The 19,524-nt window shown below is 38.4% G+C and overlaps 1 protein-coding gene and 1 long non-coding RNA gene across 11 annotated transcripts in view; one reads left to right on the top strand and one right to left on the bottom strand.

Annotated features, from left to right (window-relative positions):
- The window catches only part of GRM7 (glutamate metabotropic receptor 7), a 1,171,176-nt gene that overhangs the window by 39,445 nt on the left and 1,112,207 nt on the right, over positions 1 to 19,524 (bottom strand). For 4 of the 9 annotated variants that reach the window (XR_006594805.1, XR_006594806.1, XR_002153114.3 and 1 more), the window contains 5 exons: positions 17,538 to 17,784; positions 11,927 to 12,018; positions 7,240 to 8,573; positions 7,011 to 7,132; positions 4,346 to 5,046 (listed from right to left, as the gene is read on the bottom strand). Coding sequence is in view for 3 of the 9 variants with exons in the window: in XM_011280176.4 (XP_011278478.1) it covers positions 11,948 to 12,018; positions 17,538 to 17,784 (318 nt within the window). In the remaining 6 variants the exon portion in view is untranslated. Of the gene's footprint in view, positions 1 to 4,222; positions 4,322 to 4,342; positions 5,047 to 7,010; positions 7,133 to 7,239; positions 8,574 to 11,926; positions 12,019 to 17,537; positions 17,809 to 19,524 lie in introns of those variants that run through there. The other 5 variants (XR_002153117.3, XR_006594808.1, XM_011280176.4 and 2 more) reach the window with 5 other exon arrangements.
- LOC109496972 overlaps positions 1 to 19,524 on the top strand; it is a 703,487-nt gene that overhangs the window by 632,886 nt on the left and 51,077 nt on the right. The gene's annotated exons all lie outside the window — the stretch shown is intronic.

Below are 19,524 nucleotides of genomic sequence, written 5' to 3'. Positions count from 1 at the left end.
AATGTAACTATAACTGGAAGGCATTACAGTGGTCACAAGCATGACCTCTGAGCCCAGAAGACTGAGCTTATATGCAAGTTCCTCTAATTATCAGCTGTGTGACTTTGGGGAAGTTATTTAAAATGTCTGTGCCTCACTTTCCTCATCCTTAATATGAGCCTAATGCTGCATATACAATAAGATTCTTAAAATTAAATGAATTGATGCGTGCCAAGTACTTAGAATAGTGGCTTGTGCATGGGAGGTACTCAATACCTTCTGTCCAGCACTGTTGGTAACAATGTTGCCACCACTTCATGTATTTGGGCTTGACTGAGGATGATCCCTCTGTGTGGCGCACACCCTCTCCCATGTTGGTTCATGGCTCAAGTCACAGTTGTGAGACTGTCCTCTTGCCATCCATGAGAGCAAATGGCTACTTTGTGTCTTCATCACATACTTCTTTTAATGGATCCATGAGTCGTGTCTGACAAGGACTTAGTTGTTCTTCCTTTTCCTTTGGGTTGTGAACTCCCTAAGGAGCTGTGGCTTGTTCTGGGCCAGCCTTATGTGTCCAGTCCCTAATGATAGTAAACACTTCATCAACCATGTTGGTTGGTTTGGGGTCAGGCTCTGTTGACAAGAGAACTAATAGACAAAAGAAATAGTAAACTCTTTCTTTTCAGACTTGGTTTAACCTCTTTAGTAAGTTTTGCAAGTTTATAATAAGAAGCTTGGATTTCAATTGGTTATATGCAGGGTCTTTATAAGCCTAGTAGAAGCTGAACAAAGTGCAAGACAAAACCCTTTTCCCTTCCATCAGACACTGCACACTCATCTCCAGCCATGCCAGCCTCCTAGCCTCAGGGAGATGTACAGCCTAAGTTATTATCTGGTATTAATAATCCATTTCTTCTATAGCCATCTTTCTTTATTTTCCATTCTGGCTTGAGCTGTTTACCTTCCCATAGATAAGGTGACCAGTGGCTACTCAGTGCCAATAATCATCTATAAGTAGAAGAAAAAAAAAAGTTGTTTTCTTTTTTTCCAGACTGTGCTATAAATCTGAATCTTTTATAAAGAGGGATTTCCCTGACTTGGTTTAAAAATGAACTTGTCAGGCTAAAGATATTTCAGCTCTTTAAAGAGACATGGGTATGTGTAAAATGGAGTCAAAATGGGTTCTAAAGCTACCTTGTGACTAATAGCTAGGATGATATTCTTAACCCCCATGAGCTGTATGATGCCACCTACTTCAGTGTGATGCCCTGAGGATGAAATGAGGTGCATCCAGCACATGCCAAAATAACACTATAAAATGTTGCATAAGGGTTAGTTGATTTTCACAGTTAATTGATCATGATCTAATGTTTAAAAATTCTATGGATTTTTCTTTTTGTCTTTTCTGCACTTTTGGAACATAGACTCATTGCTACTGTTCTGTAGACAGTATCAGCAATCAACATAATCCATTGTGTTTTTTCTCCATTAGATAAGATATAGCTTGTATGGAAAGTTCAAAAACAGAAAGAGGCAGTTTTTATTTTTGCTCTACCTTATGCAGCCGTTTTACAACCTGAGTTCTGGAATGAGTGATCTGAGAAGCTAGGAAAGGTCTCTCTTCAAGTGTAGTATACTGGACCAGTTAATAGAGCTGCTCTGGAATTTAATATATTACACTGGCTCTTGTTCCTAGCTTTCTATGCCAGTTTTGCAGTGAAAGTTATCCAGAATATAAATTGATAGCAGAGACTCCTTTAGACGATATATGACATCACTAACTGTTCATGATTCACATAAAACTTCTGCTTGTTGAAAATGATAGACATCTTTTGTTTTTTCCTTGTATTTTTTCCTTACTCTGAAAAATTTACAAACCACTGCCAGACACGAATGCCAGGGACTAACCAATGCATAGTACAAATCATTGACCAATGCATGGGACAATTCAATCAAATTTGACTGTGGAAATTTGACTCTGATGGAAAAGACCAATAAGTTTTCACCCAACACCCAAATTGCAAATTTGAAAAGTACCTGGAAAGGCGCTATTTGGGATTGGGTGAGGGCCTGTGCTCACATCCTTGAATATTTAAGTTGCTTTTCCTCTGTTGAGCAACATTGGTGTGGTAAATGAATATGTACACTGCTTCCATTCGGGTGGTGATTGAGAAAATCATCCGCTCCAATAACTACAGCATTCTGTAAGACATGTGATGACTAAAGAGTTGCCACCTTTCCTGGTTTTCAAGCATTATGTGCAACTAGAGAATCAAGAAATCCAGAATGTTGTAGAAAGTATATGGAAACAATGGGGAAACTTTCCAGCTGAGAGAAATTTTTTTGGGTATTTTTGTTGTGGTGGTTCACAATATTTATTTTACATTACACAATGTAGACCAGTCTTTACAAAAGATGCTACAAAATAAATGGACTCCAATGCCTTCAGAGAGAGTCTTTAGACTATTTCCACAATCATTGGAAAGTGCAAAGAACAAAAGACCTCTCTTCTATGAAGGATGTTCCTATCTTCCTTTTTACTTTCTCTAGGTGATGGCCCAGAGCACTCATGATCCAATAGAACTTTTAGTGATGATGGCAGTGTTTTATATTTTTGCTGTCCAGTATGGTAGTCATTAGCTATGTGTCCCCACTGACCACTTGCAGTGTGGCTGGTACAACTGAGGAGCAAAAGAATTTTATTTAATTCTAACTAGTTTAATTTTTTTAATGTTTATTCATTTTTGAGACATAGAGAGCATGAGTGTGAACACAAGTGGGGGAAGGGCAAAGAGAGGGAGACACAGAATCTGAAGTGGGCTCCAGGCTCTGAGCTGTCAGCACAGAGCCTGATGTGGGGCTTGAACCCACCAACTGTGAGTTCGTGACCTGAGCTGAAGTCAGATGCTTAACCGACTGAGTCACTTAAGCACCCCTAATGCTAACCAGTTTAAATGTAAACCCGTGTTTGTGGCTAGTGGGTACCATATGAACTGAGCAGCTACAACTTAGTTGGTGATATTCATAAGAAGAATAACAACTAATTATTGAGCATCATATTATATACCAAACATTATGTTAAGCATACTATGTACACTTATTTAATCCTAATCACAACCCTATGAGGCAGTTAGTAATATTCTACCCCTTTAGTAGAAGAGAAGTCAATGCACAGAGGATAAGCAATGCACTCACCCACCTTTTTTTTTTTTTTTTTTTGCACCTGGTCGGGCAGAAAAGCATCACTGAAAATTTAAAAATGGTCATCTCTTTGGTAACTTCTGGGCTGATTAAATTCAGAGGTGACCTACTGAGTAGCTTGGAAAGATTGCAGAAAGATGTATCAACTCCTTGTGCCTACAAAAGTCCATGACCTGTGGCCCTCTGCAGGAACTAGAAACACTGACCCAGCTTCTCATCTGATGTTGTCATGGAGATTCAGCCTTAAACAAAAAGATGGCGCTGTTTTTGGGCTCCAGGAATAGCTCAGCAATTAGCTTCATCTTTATTTAGTTTGTAACACCAGCCTGGAAGACTCTCGAGAGAGGAGACCTGGAAATAGCTTCTCACAGTGCTAACAGACAGCTAGAGATGATTTCCTGGGAACATCGTGGATGCCATGTGTGGGATAAACCTGAATATTTTTTTTAATCAGTCATTTTAATATCTTGGAAAACACTCAGCTCTCTAAATGATCACCATCACATCAACACCATATTGCATGTGTTGATTATTAGGCAGGGTTTAAAGAAAAAAAAAGTTCCCAAACCTGGATGTGCATCAGAACCTTGGGGAAGCTTGCGACATTTTGATGAGCACCAGGTTAGGAAACAAAAGATATAAATTAGACTGAAGTATAAACTTTAAGGCATTTCAAAAAGATTTCTTCTTCACAGATTTTCTGCCATAAATAGAATTTTAAAATTGCTCCTTGGTATTTCCTTAAATACCTGAGTACTAACAGTAATATGTTAATGTAACATTGCCACAGTGGTGACCGTGTTGAATGTATTTATGCCTAAGTTCAGGAAATATATGCTCTGTTATGAAACTGAATGGAAGCAAAGTGTGTTTATGTGTGGTTTCTCAGGTATCTAGTTACTTCAGTAAACTTTTGGCTTTAAGACACCATTGCTCCAGAAATGATCAATACTGAACAGGTGAAAGACAAGACAGGAGATGTATTGATACTCAATCTGAAAATCCTGCAAGTTTTTCCAGACAAAAATCAGATACAGATGGATTACTTGCACTCTCAAACTTTATTACATGTGGTACAGAAATAGAATGGGTACAAGAGATCACATGGAAAAGGATCAGATTGGAATCTCCAAATTCTTTCCTAGAGGAAACACAAATAGAAAAATTCAGTTAATGTTAAGTGACCTAATAACAACAATGATAGTTAACATTTGAATAACTACTGTGCCAAACTCAGTTCTAAGTGCTTTACTTTTATTAGTCTTCACAACTACCCTATGAGGTTATGTTTTACAGATGAGGAAACTGAGGCACAGAGAGATGATCTTTTCTAAAGGGTCAGCACTTTACCCACTTGGCATAAATGAGGCAGGGTATCACATGCTGACCCTCTATTTCACTTCCTTTTATTTGTAGGGGAGTTAGGTAGGAGCCCCCAGTGATGCTACAGTACCTGCCTCTTTACCCAGGATGCACTGAGAACCCACTACCCAGGGAGGGAATGGATTTGAAAGGGTCACATCACAGTAGATCATAGTAGGGATCTCTTTCTCAATTTGATGGTATTGATGTCTTTTCTAAATAAAGCCCCTAGAAAAGGTTCTAATGGGCTAAGGTCTGAAGACTTCCTTAGTGTAATTTCTCATGGTTTTGGAATTTTGAGAGGACATTGACGGTATGTGAGGAGGACCACCTAGGGACTAAGCTTGTCCTGGAAACTGGAGAAGGTCTCTTCATTACATTCATTGGTGGGCTGGGTAGCAAAGCTTCCTCAGGACACTTAGAAGGATGTGAAATGATACTTGCCTTGGACCACCGCCTGACTGTATGCCTGTGCACATGGCCAGGTGTGCTTGCACTTTTCACCTGAATAGAAACAACAGCTGAAGTCTCAGTCGGGACTCAGGCAAACCACGGCAAATTTAAATGCAAAGGAAACATGACCAAAATGAGGAATAGAGGAATTAAGTTCCTAGAACAAAAATCTAGAATTTCTCATGCAAACCCGGGGAGGCCAGCTTAATCAAATTTTCAGCTAACACAGATGATAATGACTCTGGTGCCCAGTATCTTTATGGGGCTTCACTCCTGCAAGAGCAGAGAGAAAACAGGTGATGAAGCCATGGTGGCAATTACCTTTCCACATTTTTGGGCTAGGGACATGACATTTTTTAAAAAATGTTAGCAAATCCTTTTCTGAGCTTAATTTTATTAGCTTTGGTTCTCACGAGGAGGGAGAGTCTGCTTACAGCCATCAATATATGATGACTTGGGACTGTAACTCTGAACAGGCTGCACTCAGCCCAGGATGACTGGGAGGTCTTCAGTTTGTTATTCAATGGATTTCACTGAATTCTCAAGAGTTAAACATTTTCAAGTCTAGAAGACCCATGTTCTTAGAGCAACAGCTACAGTCTTTAATTTTTCAGACCAACAAAAGAATTCGAGAATACGTGGAAAGAACACCAAATAGTCTCATCATTTGCAATAACATCCAGGAAGAAAAAACAAAAGAGGGCACATCTCATTTCAAAATGACCCTTAACTCAGATTACGATTTCTGTCTTGAAGCCCTGGAGGGCCTCTAGAATCAAACGATGAGAGCCATAAATGTTGATAAGATAGATTATGCAGACTGAAACTCATTGTGTCCCAGTGCATTTAATTTCAGAAAAGTTGATTAAACAGGACTGTGGCCAGAAGCCCATGTTGAGACATCCACTGTGCCATTGGGAAGTTGTGTGTGTCACTAGGAAGTTGCCTCACTGCTCTGAGCCCCAGTTTCCTCATATGTTAAGTGGGGACGGTAAGTCCTCTCTCAATGGATGGTTGTAAGTCTGTAGCAAAAGGTATAATATGGTCCAACTATTATCATCATCCTAATTGATATTATTATTATTAAATTGCTATAAAGTGTTATGTGAGGCCCTTTGAAGACTGAGATAAATGAGCCTAGCTCTTCAAGGAAATTCTATATTTGATATAAGCTTGATAAATACCAAACTTCAAAGTACCAACAAAGATCTCTGAGGGGTTTTGTTAATTGATTTTGTTGTAGTACCCTAGCCTTGAAAGGAAACAAAATGTGTTTTCACAAGCAAAGATTAAGGGACTCTGTTCCACTCAGTCATTATTCTGTCACTCAAGACATACCCCAGAATGATTATTTGTACTTAAAATGCTCTTCAGCTTGCCAGCCAGCGTGGAGTTACCTGTCGAAGTTAATCATATGGAGTGGTTCATGTATCAGGCAGTATGAGCCTATCTGTCCCACAGCATTCTCGCTGAGTGACTGATAACATTCTGTGTCAATTTCACCAAGCCGAAAGACTATTACTGACCCATCAAAAGACCAAAGTGACCCCTCTCAAAAATAGAGCCTGTTGTACCTAGAGAAAAGGTTGCCCGACTTCATTGGCAATCTAGATGTCATTCCTTCCAACTTTGATGGTTTACGGTAACCAAAAAATGTAACCACATAAAAAAAGGAGAAAGCAAAGCCAATTAAAATAGAAAGATGATTAGGGACTAACAGTCCTACCTCATATATGCACATCCTTTATAAAGGAAGGCTTTCATTTACACGATTCCATTCAAGCTTCATGGTATTCCCCTGGAGAAGAGCATGCTCCCATCTTACACCAGAGGAAACTGAAGATCACATAGGATATGACTTATCCAAGATCACAGAGGTTCGTGAGGTGATAAAGCTTATGCTACCTCAAATAGGAGAGCCACCATTAGGGGCTTAGCCCAGTTTTCCTTTTTCTTGGCCAGAGAAAAGAAACAGCACACACAAGGTCATAACCAATACTTGGACCAACACTTACGTGAAGTGGGATTGCTGATTCTTGTCATGTTCTTCTAAGTGTTTGGGTCACTTCAGCAAGAACAGGCTTTGGACACATTTGCTCAGTCCTCTTAGTGCAAGCTGGGGTCCTCAGAGGTTACTCTGAAAGAAGGCAGCAATATAAAGGGAATTCAAAACTAATCTTACACTTGAAAAGAAAAAAAATAATGAGAATATTCATGTGGATTGTAAAGAGAAATAATGATTACCTTTGATTCCTAGAGAAAGTTAATTTAAAATGCATCCAAGTTCCATTGTACAGCCAAAAAAAAAAAAAATCTGCGAAGCTGAGACATGTCTTTAGAAGGCAGAAATAAGAGTCACCGTCACTTGAGTCCTGAGAGGATGCTCATTCCAGTAATTGGGAAGAAGAAAGATTGTACAGATTAACTGACTTTGGTTTAGGATACACTGTTTTCTTTTTAAATGCAAATGATACTTGAGGCCTAAAAGACAAAATCTGTCCTAAATGCCAGTCTCTAAAAAATTTTTAAAAAAATTTAAAAGCACTTAATAATCAGAAAACAATGAAATTGATAATATTTTTTTTTTTTTACCAAATTAGAAGTGCTAACTACTTAAGCAAGTGCATAGGATCCATTTCCAGTGGTAAATTTGAAGTTCATGTGCCCTTTGAAACACAAATAGGGTATCAGTAGTCCATAAAAGGAAAGAAGTGGGCATAAAACTTTGTTGGTTTTATACACAGGGTTAGCTCATCAAAAGACATCTTAGTTAATTACACAAATGCAGATATAGCATTGATTGTCAGTTTTAAGAGTTTTATGTAATAACTATGGCATAGTTTTGAAACCTGTGACATCAGGGTAAAAAAAATGCCTTTCAAGGCAGTTTATAGCTTTTAGAGGTTTTATCTGGAAGAATACAGTTCTACTTGCTGAGTCTGTCGATGCGGAATTTTGTTATTATGTGTACATAATGTGTTCTAGGTAAGTTTAGGAGCCTTTAGTATGTGAGGTATTATACTCCAGTCAATCCATGCACATTTTCTGAGAACCTAGTATTTGCCAGGCCCTTTGCTACAGGCACAAAGATACAGGTGACTCAGTCCCTCTACACACCAGCTGCTTTCCTGCATGTCATTCCCTGCAACTGTCTGCCTCAAAACATAATATTCCAGCCTCACAGAACTGCCTTCTAGTCTCACCATATACCATATTCTTTTGTACGCTGGGTTCTTTGTGCATATTTGTTTTCTGCCTTTTGTGACTTTTCTTTATGGTTGCCTGGAGTCCTTCATCATTTGAGACCAGCTCAAACAAAACCTGAGTGATGCTCTCCACCTATAGCTTGCTAGCACTTGGCATAGACCTCTTCTAAGAGGCATTGCCAATCTGAATGATCATTTCTTACCTTCGAGTCTTCCATCAGATCTGGGCTCCCTGAGGGTATCGTCTGCTTCTGTCCCCAATTCCTAGTCTGTCCAGGGCTGGCCCAGAGGAGTGGTGCTTGACAAACATTTCTTTGATGGACCCAACTTAAAAATGCCCTTAGCGTTCACAAATCCTGGCCAGATGATGTGCTGCCATGATTAAATGTAAAACTTGACACAATTGTCATGGCTTTGAGGCATGATGTAAAAGTGTTTTATGCTAAGGGTACATATTCTAGCCATGTGAATTTTCATCCCATTCTTTAAGTTGACCTGAAGATGTAGAACTGAGGTGGCAAATGCTAATTGCTTTTTAAGGATGCTGAGATGTCAGACCCCAAGGAGAGAAATAATGGTATTTCACAGAACTCTTAGGTAGAAAGAAATAGGCCAACAAGATTTATAGCTGCATTTATTTCTAAGGTAATTCTATGTCAAAGGTCGGGTAACGTACATTCTGTGCTACCCTATACTTACAGAGTGTTTTCAAAATGGATTTTAAATTGACAGTGTCTTGAGTTAGTGCAGAGATATCACACTGAAGGTGAAAGAGGGGCGGGGGGCAGGGAGCTTAACATGATACAAAAACTTGGTCACACAGTTCCAAAAAGCTTTAAGATGTAAGATAACCCCATTATAGTAATTATAAGAGACGAGATTATTGATTTTTTTCACAATACCAGTTAATAAATTAGTGAAACGTCAATAATATTAGAACCAGCGCACTTGCTAGGAGGAACATACGTTGTAAAAACGACTCAGGGCTATTACTTGCAAGGCTGAATTAAGTTCAAGTTTTAAAATCAGAACACCATCCAGTGGTGTGAAAATTTACTTCCTAACAAAACAACCTGTTTCCTGACCTGGTGATGATGCCAGATTGATTGTGTTTCTATTGCTTAATTGCGTTTTAAAATAAATGTCATTAGATTGATAACCCTCTGCAGGGTTTTAAAATCCACAAACATTCAGACAAGAGATGCCAGGAGGACTGATTCAGTCGATGTCTGGCCTGTGGTGTTTGTCAGAGACAGGATGTCAAGTGTGTTTTCAAGCCAGATTAGGTTCTGTTCTGTCTGAATTTGGACCTGCTTCCTTCAACCCCCTACAAGTAGGTTCCTGCTTGTAGAGTCTGCCTTTGCTAGAGTGTGGGGGCTGAAACAAGTCTTACTAGCCCAGTAGTACATATTGTTTACTCTTGAATCTACAAAATTTCCTTTACTGTTTTGTCTTCCTAAAAACAATGCAGATATGGATTTGAACACACAACTTTATGTGCCTTTCTCCACTGTTCTGCTGAGATTTCCTGTCTTACTGTAACCTGAAAAGGCAAATCACTCCCCTTTTCAAGTAAATGTAACTTAGACCAAATTCCCAATTATTTAAAATTTTTATTATTTATTTTGAGAGAGAGAAAGAGAGCGCATGTGCATGTGCAAGCAGGGGAGGGGCAGACAGAAGGACAGAAAGAATCCCAAGCAGGCTCTGTGCCATCAGTGCACAGCCCCATACAGGGCTTGAACTCAGGAACCAAGAGATCGTGACCTGAGCAGAGATCAAAAGTCTGACGCCTGACCGACTATGCCACCAAGGCGCCCCCAACTTCCCAATTATTTTTTTTTAAGTAGCAGTATGAGATCATTATCATTAGTGTGTAAAGACACCTTTACATTGGCAGAAAAGGAGAGCACCCAATCACAATCTTTGAAACAAGAAAATCCTTGTCAAAACTTTATTCTGAAACAGCACATCCTAAAAGTATTTTTTAACTGAAGAACATTTTCATCTTGTATCCTTTAACCCAAAAGGCATCAACTCTGGATGGAGCTAAAGAGAATTTTTAATGGATTGAGATTAATTCTATCATTTTCACCCAGGGAAAATTCCTTCTCTTTTATTCTCAGGGAGTCTCATGTAAACGGAGTGTTCAAGTGATGAGTTGCAGTGTTTTGACAAGCCCTTGGTGTACAAAAACTTGAAATCTCACTGGAATTCCACTATATATTCACTGGGAGGAAAGAATGCCCTATTTAAAAACTAGGACAGATCATATTGATATGGAAAAAGGAAATAAGTATGTGAACAATATATCCTAAATTAAAGACTGAGTTGCAGGCACCCATCTAAAATCAACAGGAAATGTAATTACTCTGAAAGTACTCTTGTCCTATCTTACGGTGGTGCTAAATGCCCCATTAAAAATAAATAAATAAATAAATAAATAAATTAATTAATTAATTAATTAATACAAGACACACAGCAATGATCTGATAAAAGTTCTACGTTAGCAACATAGAAACAAGGAAGACTAGCCTCTATTAGGAAGCACTATTTCCCCCTCCCATGATAGGACCTCTCCACTCTCTCTCGGAATCTTTCTACAGATTGGTTTCTCTATTTTGTAGCACAATACCAGGTTTAAAAGCAAATCAAAAGGCAACCTTTCATTCACAGCCACCACATGATTTTAATAACTCTGCTCCATATTTTCCACTGTTTGTTTTTCCACAGTTGGGAATACTTTGACTCCATCTGGATAAGGATGCTTGTCAATACAAGGGTTGTTTTGCACTATATTAAACTATTGTGAAGGCTAAAGGGTGGAAGTGTGCTACTAATAATAAATAACAAAATAATAATAAAGTCACAGCATATATGTTTTAGTGAGAGCCTCAAATAACAAACTTCAGTGATGAACCAATGATTACTTCTATGCCTGCTCATTCCTGTGTCTAGTTCACACATCGCACCATTCACCATTTCTCTAAACTATTAGTTTGAACACCTTTGGTATTTATTGATAATTCCTGGGTTTGACTAACATTAAGACTCATTTTACACTCTTGAGGTCTTTCCTTGAAGCTTTCCTTGCTCAGTGTCACATGTTATGACTGCAGTTGGTTCCATGCTTCTCTAAGGCAGAACTATGAGCCACAGATCATCTTCAACACACTATCAAGCCTATCCGGCAATGCCTTTGTGTCACTTTGCTGTAAAGAAGGAACTGAGACTATTTTGGGTTTAAGATGGTAAGGCCATTTGTTATTTTTTGAATGAATACATTTCTGGGAATGTATTTAATAAAAATAAACCAGAACAAAGGTTTTTGCTAGGCTTGTAAAACATTCCCCTTCCTTCCCTGTAAGTTGCCACATCAGCTTCTAAAACCAGAGCATGACAGCACACATTTAAAAATAATCTCTCACCATCAGTAGTTTTAAAGTAGACCATATAACAGAGTGACCAGCACCAATTCCACCACTGTTGGCTACTTGCTCAGCAAAGACAAATGTATACACATCCACACACATGTTCTCCAGAAAAGAAATCAAGTCTGTGACGTGTAGCAGCTGTCTGCACTATGCTGAGCAAACAGATTGTCTTTGAAAACACATTTCATCATATAAATGATTTATAGGTAATCATGCAGTTTTCATGGAAACATTTCTTTTCTCAGTAGAGACAAGAACATACAAATAAATAAAAATTAGATTGTTTCTTACCTTTTAGAAAGCAGGCAAAAGCTATACTGTTGGTGGGATAGTGTACCAAGTAACAGACTTTTGTACACTCTTTCTTACTGGTGGTATACAGTCTACAGGAAAAGTAAATATATAGGTATGTATAAAATAATTGTGCAAACAATATTCCTTTTATTCTTTTTTTTTCCCGTTTGGAGAAGAGGCTGCCATAGAGACCCTGGACATTATGCCCACTCTTTCAGTGGGTTCAAAAGACCTTGGTAGACCAGTTCACCAAATTCAGGTACCTCTGAACATGGGAGTGCCTCTTGATTTAAGGCAGTCAGGGTTTAGTTCCTCAATCTGGAGCAGTTGGGGGAGCCAGCTCCCAGATAATTTATTTATGTGGTCAGAGATTTCTTTCCATTGCCATCCTCCCTTTTTTTTCTCTCATCCTAGTCCAGCTATAGTGACCAGCCTGCATGGTTAGTCCAGCAGGATGAAACAGCATAATGTTGAGAATGTTAGAGATCCAAACAAATGAAGAAGCAAAACAAAACAAAAACCATAACAAAATAGCACAGCACAGGAGCGTGTTCCAGAATTTTCTAGGCATCATTACTTATGTAGGGTTTGGTGCCCACATCCATTTTCCAACAGTTTGAGTTTTTTTTTTTTCTTAATCAAATGCCTCCTTATATTGACAACTCAACTATTTTATGTAATAATTCCCTTGGAGAACAACAGAAGTTTTCATGTATATGTTTTCCCTATAGTAGGTGCAAAAAATGGTAGTAAAAAAACAGCATCAGAATATAAACTTATATTTAAAATATCTTATTTTAGCTTTTCTATTTTAGGCACAAATTATTCTTCTAAAACATGCTTTATCATAGAACGTGCTCATTGGCCCAGTGTATGTCTAGCCTCTTTCTCAGAGTTAATCAGTCATACATTCTCATATCCAAGAAGGAGGTGTCCCAAGCTGTCCACCTGCCTGACATCTCTGGTTGCTACTGACCTTCCAGAGTCTAAACTATCTGCAACCAATCCAGATACTTGAGGACTTTCTCTGCACTACCTGGGGGCATTGGCTTAGAAAATGGATGGCAGTTTAGGACAAAGATAGCTTAGGGCTGCTTATCATTTTGCCCTGTGATCCTTTACAAGGATAGCATCTGAAACAGAGGATAATTTGCAGAGCATCTTCTGGTTCTGACCAGTCCAGGTGAGGGAGGCAACAATTCTTATCCACCCATCCCTATGAAGCCATGCTGCCTCAGTTAATATTGTTCATCCAACTGGAAAAGGGTCCTGCTGGCCATCAATAAGCCATGTCCCAAGCACAATGAGGTCTTCTTGTTTATTTGGCATCTACACGTTTGCCATGAACATAAATCTGCCAAGTAGCAATAGGAAGTATAAGGAAACATGCTGCATTCAGGCTGCAGATGCAAGAACCAGAGGTTGAGGTGCCCTTCTTCTTAGAAAGGAATGTGGAGAAGGCATCATGGTGGCCAGATCTAAAGCTATCTGAAGTAGGTCAGGTTCTTCTTATCGTCTAGCAACAGAAATCTTGTTTGTGTAAATAAAAATTCAACAAGTAGCTGAGCTACACCCCTATACACCCTACAATTTTTCAATCTGAATGCAGAAGCCCTTGCCCAGCTCTGAATATCTAATGTCAGTAGTGCACAGATAATGTTACAATTTTAAGATTTACTCTTTGTGTACACGCAAATTTTTCTTTTCAACAATGGAATTCTAATGGAAGAAGCAACCTTAGAGGAAAACTGAGGTTCTTGGGGAAAACCCAGGCAGTGCTGGGGCAGTTGTAATTTCTGCCCGTGGTAAGCCAACAAGCAAATTCATTTTTATATAGACATGTAGTTGCAATGTGCAGTTGGATGAGGAGAAGCATGCATGCACCAGATGGCAAGCTGCAATGACGGAGCAGAGCTGTTCAAAATGAAAACACTCAAGACTGAAATACATTGAGACTAACTGTTTAGAGCAACAATGGATAAAGGGACATTTCTGCTTCATTATTTACTTTGCGGCTTATACTATAAACCCATCTTCCTCTCAGATACCCTCCCTCAGAGAATAGCAGATAGGATGTCCCCTTTGGAAAGACATGGTCCTTTTTCAAGTATATGGTCTGTGCTTTTGTTTCTTTTTAACCCGACAGCTTAATTTCAGCATATAATTCCTTTGTCTCTGTTATTAATGCTTAGAAATTTGATACTATTTGAGCTATATTTGATATTAAATAGAATATAATATTCCTCTGCATGAGCATAGTCTTACTGTTTATTTTCATTAATTGAACTTTTCATTACTGCTCTTACCCTACATACATACATTTTTGCATTGGTCAGGACTGGCTTTCTGAATATAATTACTATCTATGATACCACTATTTCCAGATTAGTGTCTCCTTTTGGATCATTTAAAATAACTAATTGACTGCATTTTTATCTCATCTCAAATGTTTCATCCCTTGAAGTTGACTTTGTCCCAGGTCAACATCACTGCTAAAACTTTGGGAGGCATTTCCAGTATGTGTCCTAGATAAAATATTGCCTATTAAGACATAATAATTTCCAGAGACGAGCTTTCTGATATAGTAGCCACAACCACAGATGGCTATTTAAATTGAAATTACTTAAAATAGTGTATTTCCTTAGTTAAGTAACCGTATTTCAAGTGCTGGTTTGCCACATATGACTAGAACATTTCCATCACTGCAGCTGGGTCATCAAAAACCCCAATGTTTGGAGGTACGTGAATCTCCTCCTATGGTTCAGCAAATATCTATTCAAATTACTTCTGTTATTTTAGGGAGTGTCTACACAAAACCAAAAGAACTAAAATGGTTTTTAAATTGTTTTGGACTGCTTGTAAGACAAGGACTCTATTTGATTTCATTTTCCCCTCTGGGCTGTTTACCTTTGCTCTGTGTAGACACCAAAAAATCATTGACAAAACCCAATAAAACTTTTTCATGGGAAGGCACCAAGTGAATTCCAAACAGAATAGTTGTCAGGATTGGCATTAGATAATAAGTTATTTATATTTTTAAGTAAGTAAGATGAGGCCTCTACCTGGGCAGCCTTCTTTGAGCTCAAGTTACTCCTATCTTTGTAGATAACACAGCAAGTAATAATACATTTCACAGCACATTTAACTCAAGAGTCTGCCACAGACATCATTATATTCTTTATATGCAACTTGAATTACCAGTTGAGGAAACCAAAAGAGTAATTTCTGCTTTGGAATTATGACATGCCCCTTAGGTTCTAAGAAATAGAACAGCAAAGAGAAGCAGGCATGGATTTGAGACTCAGACCTGGGTTTCAGTCCAACCTCCACTGTTAACTATATGTGTGACTTTGGTAATGGCACTTAATCTCACTAAGCCTAGGTTTCTTCAGTGAAAAGCAATTCTCATTCTACAGAGTTACTGTGAGGGGTAAGAGATCTTCCACACAAAACATTTTGGATTAATACCTATTTCAAAGTGTAGCTATTGCGAGCATTATTAGTCGTATTAATATTGCTATTAGTGTTAGCTATTACTGTTAGTGTTAGCATTTTACAACGATTATCCTATCCAAAACAGCTTCAACAAGGATAGAACCTAATCATTAAAAGTTAATAACAGTACAAATGTTGTTTGAAAGCTAATTATTTTTAAGTAGCGAAGTACTGAGTTGTCTAAATTCAAAACTTCTAACTTGCTCATTTTTTTCCAATACATATAGACTTTTGATCATATATTCCACTTACTGATTTTTGGACACATCTACTTAAATTGTGTGTGTTCAGATACACATGCAAAACTATTAATGGAATGTCTCTAGGATAAGGGTTTTAAAAAATGCAAGGGGTCCTAGAATAAAACACTACAGAAGTATAAATGTGCAGGTATATTTATCAATACAGGTATGCATAAAAATAGATGCTTAAGCATATTTGTTCATGGAAATATTTCTTTTGGGGCATTAGTTCCGTCTACCTCCATACAGCCTTGAACTGTAACCATCACATCTACATTTACTTTTAGGCAGAACTTTCTGCCTTTTAAGGAATAAAAGGACAATAACAATTGATATATTATTTTTCAGATACATAATACGTTATGGCACCCTTATTATATAAGTATTATTATCTTACATAAGTATTATTATCTCCATTCCAAACATGAAGATGCTGTGCTTTAAGAAAGCTCAGTGATTCTCAAAGCCACACAGCTGGGAAGTGGAGTGGATGGGATTTGAACCCAGGTCCGTCTCAACCTGAAGCCTCTTCCTATGTCACATGAATTACCACAGGATTCGCCATCCACTTCCCCTCCTCTCTATTGACCATTTGCTCTGAAGACACAAGAACAGAGCCTATACATTGATTTGGTTTCTCCTTGCTCATACTGTGGTCCTTGTCTTTCCTCTTGCCTTGTCCCAGAATCCCTTCTATTAGAGGGTCAAAATAAAGCCCACGGTGTTGTTAACAAGCCTTTGGTACCTTGTCTATGTATTTTCAAAGAGTTTCACAGTATTCACTCAGCCAACTGCTTAGAAATGGAGATGAGCCAAGATCATGGATCTCTGAACAGGATTTGTCAAAAACAAACTCTGTTGCCTCCTGCTCTTTAAAGATCTCTCTCTTCCTTGCAGAGTACAAAGGATTACCTCAGAGTTCTTAGAATAGGGATTCCTTTCTGCTTGGCAAAGTTGATAACTGAAAAATGTCTTGAATGATTTAATGGACAACCTGGATCCCCCTCTACTTTAAAAACAGGAAATATGAGAATCTGCCACATTCTGTCTGGAACTGGTCAACTTGTTCCTAGAAAACAAATACTGGAAGTAGTATTTTTAATCTAAAATGCACTCTTACCACCATACTGTTAGTAAAATTAGCAAGTGGGTATTCTATGCATTTAACCTCTAGTTACATGGTCTTATTTTCTAAAAAAGTATGTCCATCTTTTTGTAGTCATTTGCAGGCTACCCAGGGGTTGCAGATATAAGCATATCAAATGTAACATTTTACCCTTTATCCCCTCCCTAATGTTTTGTCTTAGATGTTTTCCCCATGTGGGGGTGTCATGAGCATGGTGGTAGATGGCCTATATAATTGGGTGTTTTCTTGTTTCTAGAAAGCTTGCTTAGTAAAGAATCCTAATGCTCTCCACATTCACATTCCAGTGAAAGGAGTTTTGATTTCTGAGTTATTAAATATTCCAGTTTCCTTCCCACTACTACAGTTTAATCAAGTGTTAAAATTTCCCTACTGGGAAGTTGTTTCTCTAATAGGGAGAGAGCAAGAAATGTGGGTCACAGCCCGACAGGTATGTTTACTTCACTTGAAGTGTTTGGTACCAAAGGATAAGAAGGAAGGGAAGGGGCAGATTTCACACTTCAGAAGCAGAGCCTCTAAAAGCTTTTTTTCTCATAGGGAGCAAAAATGACATGAGGCCAAGAATGAGGCAAACTCTTAAGAGCAAAAGTTAGCATTTATCCAGGAACCCACTCAGTTAAGACAAGGATGGACATAATATTTCTGCAAGGAGAGGCAGGCTGATACCACAGTTCCTAGAGCTTCCTGATGTAGTAGGGGAAGATGAAAGGAAAGGAAAGTTACTTACTGTTTGGGTCTACGTTTTCACAGAGTTCTGTTTTTGCCTCCCCGTTGGGTCTGTCACTGGGTTTGTGTGACAGCCGTGAAGACATGGTGGCTGCTGTGACTACCGCCTTGAAGCTTCGCTTCCGTTTCTGGACATTGAGTTCAGGGTGGAAAATGATGATGTACACTTTCGGCATGTATAGCATCCCCAGCGCCACTGATGCACTTAGGTTCATGGAGATTGTAAGCGTGGTAGTTTGTATGTAGAGCTAGGAGACACAACACACAAGACACTATTACAAATAAAATGACTGCAAAGGAAGTCTGAATACTTAACACAATGTCAAGAATGACTCTGGCTAGGAGAGAGAGCATAGCAATCTCCAGGGCCTTCTCATAAAAAAAAAAAAAAAAAAAGGAAGTCAGAATGACTCTGCACATTTATCAGAGAATTTGTGCATATATTTAACTGATGGAATGCCTTTGGGTGAATCCATGTGCATGCTTGTCCTGGAGAAGTCTCCAAAATAAAGCTCAGAGTAGATCTTTAGTCAGATTTGAAACACTTCCATCACAATGGCAGATGAATATGAAGATATGAAAATCATAGAAATTTGTGTAAGGTGGTTATTTTTTATCCCCTATATGTACACAAAAGGATTAACACTATATGATTTCTTGCTCCACAAAGACCCTGGGACCTTTGAAAGTCATGTTAGTATATGTCCCTTTTTGCATTAGTAGTTTTTTGAACAGATCACCTTCACCATACCTACAAAGTAGTGAGTTAAGTTTCCCTGAAAAGTAAGCCCTTGTTCCTTAGTTCTGACTTACAAAACACCAATGGCGAGGAAGTGAGATCTAGTGATGTTGGCTTGTCCAATTGTCCAATTGACAAATTGCTAATATAAGGCAAAACCATTCTGACACTGTATTATTTGTAGTTTGGATGGTGTCTCCATAACTATCCTGTCTCCTTTCACTTCTTTGAAAAATAAGCAAACAACCATTCAGTTACTGCTCAGTGTGTTAAATCATTGCCTTGGTTATAAACTTGAAAAGGTGATGGTTGATGATGGGTGTGGGAAATTGTAATATCAGCAAGGCAGAAGCTCCTTGCCTTTGTCCAGTTATGTTTATGAAGTGCCCTCTTTAGTGATCCAGAACCGCACCTCTATATATTTACATGTTTTCATTTTACACGACTACTAAAGGCTAGATTAAATAGGAAGTGATGGATGTGTTAATTAACTTGATGTGGTAATCATTTTTCAATTATACATATTAAATCATCACATTGTATGCCTTACCTTTTTAAGGTTGTATATAATTTTTGTCAATCATAACCTAGTAAAGCTATAAATAAATGAAAACATTCATCCATCCATAAAATTTCAATTACATTAAAAAATGAATAAATACCATGGCCTTTTATGTCAGTGGAAAACCGACAATATATTCAATCATGGTATTCCACAACTATGCCTTCCTATTGATCAGAGAATAAAATCTCCACCCTTAGTAGAGTCTATGAGGCCCCATGTGGTCTGCCCCCTGCCAACTTTGTCAGACTAATTTGCCACCACTTTTCCCCCCACCCTTCTCCTCAGGTCACCATCCATATGGGTACTCTTTTAGGTCTTGAAGATGCTGTGCTCATTCAATCACAGAATCTTTTATACATGGGATATTTCTTTATTCTTGTTTTCCTATGTATGGAATGATTTTCTTCTGCTTCCTACAGCATCCATCCTAGGCTGCCCTCACCTACAGCCTCAAAGTTTAGGCCAGCTTCTTTGCTTATACACTCACAGAACTGTTGTCTTTATATCATTGGTCTCCACTTGTAATTATACACCCCTTGCCCCAATCTTTTGACTGCCCATCTCTCTGACTAGTCTACAAGTACCCTGAAGGCAGGAATATGTGTCTGTGGTACATCGTCGTGTCTGTAGTACTGGCAAACAGTAGGCACTTAAATAAACATGATAGATGAGCTCACTTGTTTG

This window comes from Felis catus, chromosome A2 (assembly GCF_018350175.1).
Source record: "Felis catus isolate Fca126 chromosome A2, F.catus_Fca126_mat1.0, whole genome shotgun sequence".
Classification (NCBI taxonomy): domain Eukaryota; kingdom Metazoa; phylum Chordata; class Mammalia; order Carnivora; family Felidae; genus Felis; species Felis catus.
The sequence above is the reverse complement of the archived record's forward strand: the minus strand, read 5'-3'. Positions and strand labels throughout refer to the sequence as shown.